The sequence below is a fragment of the Otolemur garnettii genome, unplaced genomic scaffold (genome assembly GCF_000181295.1).
Source record: "Otolemur garnettii isolate 467f Iridium unplaced genomic scaffold, OtoGar3 scaffold00001, whole genome shotgun sequence".
NCBI lineage: Eukaryota > Metazoa > Chordata > Mammalia > Primates > Galagidae > Otolemur > Otolemur garnettii.
Genome location: NW_003852396.1, coordinates 32,669,367 through 32,676,931, shown reverse-complemented (window position 1 = coordinate 32,676,931; position 7,565 = coordinate 32,669,367). Strand labels below are relative to the sequence as shown.

The 7,565-nt window shown below is 35.2% G+C and overlaps 1 protein-coding gene across 1 annotated transcript; it reads right to left on the bottom strand.

Annotated features, from left to right (window-relative positions):
• Positions 1-5,824: 5,824 nt before the first annotated feature.
• LOC100948962 (olfactory receptor 51G2-like) lies at positions 5,825-6,784 on the bottom strand. Its single transcript, XM_003781428.1, has one exon. It carries the CDS (start codon positions 6,782-6,784, stop codon positions 5,825-5,827), a length of 960 nt encoding a protein of 319 aa, XP_003781476.1.
• Positions 6,785-7,565: the final 781 nt, after the last annotated feature.

Genomic DNA, 7,565 nt, shown 5'->3' with positions numbered 1-7,565 from the left:
GATGCCAGGATGGCATACTTCTCCTGGAATGAAAAATGTTATCTGAGAAACTATTGTAGATATTGGGCTTTGGGATTTTAAAATCTAAGTGTCTATACTGTAACTTAAATTTCTGCTGGTCTTACTAGTCTTATTACTGTATTCCCTTTAACTGACACTGAGTGTGCCAATGATGACCAGCCATTTCTATCAATATACCTATTAGTGATCTAAAATTATGAGGAAACCTCCTTCAATATTATTTTTTTCTCAGAAAACATGTACTATATTTAAAAATCTTCATTTTATTAAATTGATTAAAATTAATCTATTCACTTTCTAAAATACAATATTGCAATGCATTTATATTTAAATAAAATTCTGATTCATGCTTTTCACTGATTTTATAGTGGTACATTACCCTGGATGCTTCTTAGATCTTGTTATACCCTGAAACAAGTTATAAATTACTAGTTATAGAATATGAATATGTTTATAAAAAATTAGAAAAGCATATACTATAATGAGATATAGATAATTTAGCATAATTAATAAATGTTTTTTTATTAAACCTTAAAATAATTTGTTTCCTCTATCAGTTATTACAGATTTAGAAGCCCTGGGTTATTTAGTAAAATCAGTATATTATTGTATGTGTCCTTTCATGTAGAAAAGTAGTTCATTTATAATTAATAACAAAAATAAGCAACACTTGATTAATTGCATGAATTATCCATTGCCCATTTATTCGTATCATTCATTCATTTATTTATGCAATAAATTTTGATAACTTCTCTAAGAACTAGACAATACTGATATAGCACTATCTAAACATAACTTCCTATCCTTGCATTGTAAGGAGAGAGAGGAGTATGATAATTAAATTCTTAAGTGAAATCATAATGTATAAATGATAAAAGCACTTACATTTCATAATATATCAAAGATTACAATTAAATATCAAAGATGCTATAGCTCTTTGTTCTCAAAAATACCTATACAAAGACATTGAGACTTTTTTTTCAAAACTGATGCATAGAATCTTGGCTGAGATGCCTATTCAAATGTTCCTGGTATCCAACTTTTTATCCAAGGAAGAATCCTATACAAATGAAAATTGTTTCTCATCAAAATGCTTTGTCCTAATGATGAAGACAAGACACATGTCTGTCTTGTCTATTGGTCACTGCTTTCTAAAGGTTCCTACTCTGTTTATCAAAACATCAACCTGGAATATAGTTTTTAATTGTATATACTTAACTAAATAGCATACAGTTTGCATGACAAGAAACTCAGAAAATTGAAATCAATTGAAGAAACCTAATCTGGTTATGGTTTTCTTTAATCTTCACTGTTTCAATCGGAATAATTTTGGATAAGCAAGAGAGATAAGGACCAAAGGCACCCATTTATTTCTCTGTCACTCAAAATACAAAGAAAAAAGAAGAAGAAGAATAAAATAATAAAATTTAACAGTTCCAGACATGGAAGCCCATGTACCACAGCACTGCCACTCCATTCGTGGCTTTTGAGGCTCTCTTAATCCTCTCTGACAGTGTCAGAACACGTTAGTGTTATTGAGTGTGGTCAATATTAACATAGACTAGGATGCTCCCTTCTTCCTATTCGAGATTCTTAAAGGAATTACTGTTTATTTGGGTCAGAATTAATCTCCAAAACAACTTGGGTTTATTTTGGGGAAAAACAATACAAATCTCCTCCCAGGATATTCATAATACAAAAATCTGTGATTTCTTGTGCTATGTGCAATCTTTGATCTTGTTTCTACGTTCAAATGCAACTAAATTATGATTTCCTTCTCACCTGACATCTCAACGCAGTTTGGCTGCTTGATTTCTGCAGTAACAGAACAACTTTGTTACAATTCCAAAGCCTAAAATACTTGGGACTCAGTTTTATTTTTTTTTAATAATTATTCATTAACAGCTACCTGAGAGGAAAGGAATCTTCTGGGAGTCCTTTCTTTTTTGGCTTTATTTGAAGTTATTATTAACTCTTAAGTGCTTGATGGGAGTGCTCTAGGAATAATCTAGATAGATTTATAGTATTGCATATAGTAGATACTCAGTGAGTATAAATTTTAACTCAAGTGTCATATTTAAAATGGCTTACCTATAATCTGGGAGCATTTAGGTAATGTTTTCTGGAATGTGTTTCAGGATTCCTTGGATTTGCTTGTAGCAGAGCATCTGTACACTACCTTATCTCCTCTAAAACCTTTTGAGATTGGGATTTGAAAACCCATTGAATATAGATGATATTATCTGAAATTCTGAAATTGAAGTCTCAGTCTTTCATAGCATCATCCTTCTCCTTCACAATATAAACACAGACTTAGGTGAGAGGATTATTGGAATAATCGTGTGCATAAAAAACAGAAAAACAAAAATGAGCAAACAAAAAAAACACTAATTTGAGAAACTTGTAGTAATAGCAATTCAAGGTAAAAATTATATGAGTGAGTCAAAGCATCAGTGCATGCAGTATTACTTACTTTTACCTTACTTTTACTTACTCTTATGCCACTTACAACAGAGTGGCATAAGAGTGTGATGAGTGTTTTTCCAAACTCCATTTTAATGACAAATCAAAAGATTTGGAGGAATTTTTGGAATTTATTTGTTATGGTAACTATCACATAGAGAAGCTTATGAAAGTTAACTGACTTTCTGAGTTGTCATTTGTAATTCACACAAAGGGTATCTCAAAGGATGTCAATAAAGGATTCCTTTATCTAGCCAATAATTTGTTGAACTTTATTTGCCATAGATCATAAATATTAGCCCTGTTATCAAGCTATTTGTTTATTTTATTACAGCTAATAATTTCATGGAATCTCCATTCTTTGTCCATATAGGTAGAGATTTTTCTAGGTGCAAAATATTGCTGTTACGTTCACAATTTTTTCCCCACTAGATATGGGTATTCAATAGACCTATTTTCTCTATTCTCAAACATTTGAGCCTCTCCCTGGTTTTCCTTACTGAAAATAAATGAGCCATGAATCTTGAAAAGACTTTTTTTGTGTCTAAAGCAAATGGAGGAGAAGAAAAGAATAGTAGAAAGTTTTCAGAGCAAAAATTATGTTAATTAATGACATGTGTTGCTAACAGGATGTAGAAAAACAGCTAAAGTTACCCTCTGTGTACAATTTGCTCACTCTCTTCTTTCCTTTTATCAATTTATATGCATTCTAAGGCTGCTAATTTTATGGCCTCTACATTTGAAATTTGTTGAATTCTTCTTGAGTATATACAGTTGAATATCAGGAGGTGTCTAAAAAGCTAATGTCTCCATCTTTGGTAGGGGATACTTAGAAGGCTTTTGCTGTCTCTTGCCTGGTTCATTAGGACAGCTCTTGCTAATGTTCTTGGCCCTAGTCCCTTCCTTCTACCTGTACTCAGCAGTCTGAAGATATTTTTTCATTTCTAATACAAATGGAGAGAAGTGACTGGAGACTGTGTGCAGATGTTTGTCTGAAGGAATATCCCAATATCATCCCAACAAATAAAACGCATCTTTACAGAGATGTAGAAATAGAATTATATTTTAATTACTTTGTGACCTTAATACAAGGTGAGGAGTATTATATTTTGTCCTCTTCACAAACACATGCTGAAGTCATTTCTTTTAGTACATAAATACAATCTCTTAATTTTTAATCATGACTAGCTATCCAAAATCACACAGAATATAACAAGAAGTCTTATTTTGATATGAGATTTATAGTAATTATAGTAACAATTTGAATTTCTGGTCTAATTCCCATAATCTCTCCACTGCCCAGATTTATGGCAGTAGAATGTGTTTTTGTTAAGAATACTTTTCTGAACTCCCAAGAGGAAACTTTCCTGTTAGGCTAGGATTGATGCTTTAACAGCAGAAAGAAATTATTCTATGAACGACACCTATCTTTAACCTTCTATATTTACAATATATGCATTTACATCACAAAACTATATGAACAACCTGTATTTCAATAGCAAAGCAAGAATATGGGAGACTCATGTTTTCATAGAATTACTCACCATGAGCATTTTAGAAAATATTAGCATAGAAGCAGGAGGCAAAATATATATATCTTTATTCTCTTGAAACATACATTCAATTATGGAACATGATATAAAATAAGTAAACAAAAAACACACAAATATAACAAATACAACAATGTGCTAGGAATGAAAATTTTTTAAAAATGTAACATAATAAGTGGCAAAATTAGAATATCATATATCTGATTCAGAAAAAAAGTATGAATAGAACTTAAGTGAAAGGAGCTGGGGATGTTATCTGGACTATTTACAATATTATGGTCCAGCATATATATTTTTTCACTACACCACTAAAACTAAATTTAAAATATTTGACCAGTATCTGCCTTTTTTTATATCTGTTACTGGGCTTCTCCCAGAATAATTTCTAATTCTTCTACAACTTCTTTTGTAATTAAATCATTTCTTATTGTTTTCTAAGTTTCATAATTCACAGGGATCCATGCTTGAAACTGTTCCTCTTCATTTCTAAAAGAATTGAACCAAGAAAAGAGCTTTCATAATATTATTCCACTGTGGGAAGTAACTGAACACCCTCTTGTATCCCACCCCTTCTTGAATATAATTGTGTTTTTCTTTCATGTAGGTGTGTAGTTATCTACAAGTTTCAACATAGTATTAAGTACATGGGATGCTTACTTTTCCACTTCCAAGATACTTTAGTTCGGAGAATGTTCACCAAATCAATACAGGTAAATACAAAAGATGCAAAGTCTCTATCTTTTTATAAGGTTGAATAGTGTTCAATGGTATACATACACTACCATTTATTAATCCATTCACGTGTTGATGGCCTCTTGGGCTGTTTCCACATTTTTGCAATTATGAATTGAGCTTCAGTAAATATGTGAGTGCAAATTCCCTTATGATAAAATGACTTTTCCTTTCTTTTCAATATATATGTAGTAGCAGAACTGCAGGATCAAATAGAAGGTCTGCTTTTAATTCATTGAAGATTCTCCATACTTCTTTTCAAAAGAGCTATATTAGCTTGCAATCTCACCAACAGTTCATAAATGGTCCCCTCTTCCTGTACCCATATCGGCATCTTCAGTTTTGGTACCTTGTGACGTGGGTTGTTCCTACTGGTGTTTGTTGATACCTAAAAGGGGAAAACATTTATGAAGAAGACACCTACTGGCAATTTCAGCAACAATAAAAATAAATAAATGAGACTGATCAAGTTAAAAAGCTTCTGCAAACTTAAGCATACAATCAATAAAGCAAATAGTCCTCAAAATGGCAGAAGATATTCCTTCCCATGTTACAAATCTGACAAAGGGCTAATAACCAGAATCTACAAAGAACTCTAGGAAATAAACAAGAAAGGAGCAAACAACCTCATTAATCACTGAGAAACAGACACAAATGAAATTTTTTCCTAAGAGGATAGAACGGCCAACAAACACGTGAAAAACTGCTCACCATCCCTGATCATGAGAGAAGTGCAAATCAAATTCTGAATTCTTTAACCATAACAGGAGTCTCCTATGTTAATATCAAAGCTGTTGAAATTTACCTTCCCAAGAAACACAACACCTAATTGTCTTTTTATATTCAGATTTTAACAAAATTCAGGGTATATGGTGTAAGCTCAGTATGTGTCCAATTAAGATGAAAATATGGAGTAATATCTTCCCAACAGGGAGTGAAATTCCTGAGAATGGAAATAAAGTCTCCATTTTGATGAGTTCTTAACATAATCTGCTCAGTATTATAAACTATAGCAGTGACTAGAGCATCCCCCGTCTTTGTTCTATCAGGCAAAGATTTTAATTTTGCTCCTTGCCCACAATAGTAGCTCCCCTCCCTGGGAAGAGATGCAGCATCTTCATTCGGATCTGCTTGGTCTTCACAGTGCAGACAATGGGGTTGAGCACTGGAGGGGTGAGATAGTGCAGGTAGGAGAGCAGCACATGGCTGCACGGCGAAGCCCGCTTTCCAAATCTGTGGATCATGGACAGGCCAATCATAGTTGAGTAGAAGAGCAGCATGACACAGATGTGGGAGACAGAGGTGTTGAGTGCTTTGAGATGCTCAGCCCTGGAGGCGATGGACAACACAGTTTGGAGGATCAGCCCATAGGACAGAACGATGAGTACCGAGTCCATACCCAGCATGGAGAGAACAACGAAGAGGCCATAGGCGCTGTTGATGCAGGTGTCAGCACAGGCCAGCTTCATGACATTGGGGTGCAGGCAGTAAGAGTGCGAGAGCTGGTGGTTGCAACAGTATGGAAGCTTCTTCAGTATGATGGGGGTGGGGACGTGCAGACTGACGCTGTGCACCACTATGGCCAGGGCCAAGCTGGTGATGTGGGGACTGGTGAGGATGATGCCATAGTACAGGGGGTTGCGAATGGCCACAAAACGGCCAAAGGCCATGGTCAGTAGCACAGAGGACTCCATGATGGAGAAGATGTGGATGAAGAACAGCTTGGCCGGGCACACATCCACCGCCACCCCCCTGGAGCCCCGTATGTAGACGGGGAACATAGTGGGCAGTGTGGAGACAGACAGGCCCAGATCTGTCACCACCAGCATGGACAGAAAGTAGTACATGGGCTGGTGCAGGGAGGGCTCTGTCCTCACCACCCACAGGATGAGGCTGTTTCCTGCCAGAGAAGGCACATACATGGCACACAGAGGGATGGAGAGCCAGGCTTGCACAGCCTCGAGCCCAGGGAGGCCGGTCAAGAAAAAGGAGGTGCTGGTGTGGTTGGAGTCTGACATGATGACCCCAGGGGCAGAGCACCAGGAGGATGTGCAATAATAGGTCCTGCACTTAGACGAGACACTGGGTCAGAACATGGAACTGAATTTAAGATCTTGCAGAGACTTCCTTCATAATGCTATCCTGAATACTCACAGCCCATTTATTTGGGATTAAATTAAAATTAGCCAATATAGAGAACAAATAATTTGGAGTGACAGAGGAGGATTCTCCATGAAGTCCCACAACACAGAAATGAATCCCTCAAAGAGATGAAGTGTTACACACAACTGGAAAGGGACTGAATCCCTCTTGGTTTCAACTCTTCATTAATCATATTTTAAAAATGAAGTCCAGCCCCTATAAACATTCATCATGTTAGAGTTGAGGGCCCAATGCATATTTCCTCGATTTTTGTTTTAGCCAGTAGATAATTATTTTCATGATAAAATGAAAATTATGCAGAGAGTTATACTGTCAAATATCATCAGTCATTACTGATAACATCTCTAGACATAAATATTTTATTGTATTTTTTGAATTAAATATGCTATGGGGGAAGATGTGAAAATATCCATATATATTTTTTAAAAATCAAACCACAACAAATGAATTGTATACGTATGTATATGTTTAACTTACCTATTTTAATTTGAGTTTTCTGAGTAGAAACATGCATGAATGCTGACACATGAATACAGATCTAAAAAGATCAGTGGAAACTCAATGCTTGAATTGGAAGGATATTCACCGGCCTTTTGACATCACTCATCATTGTATTGATGAGGATCTGATGACTTT

Coding starts and splice junctions, on each gene's coding strand:
- LOC100948962 (XM_003781428.1), bottom strand. CDS start 6,784: ATGTCAGACTCCAACCACACCAGCACCTCCTTTTTCTTGACCGGCCTC.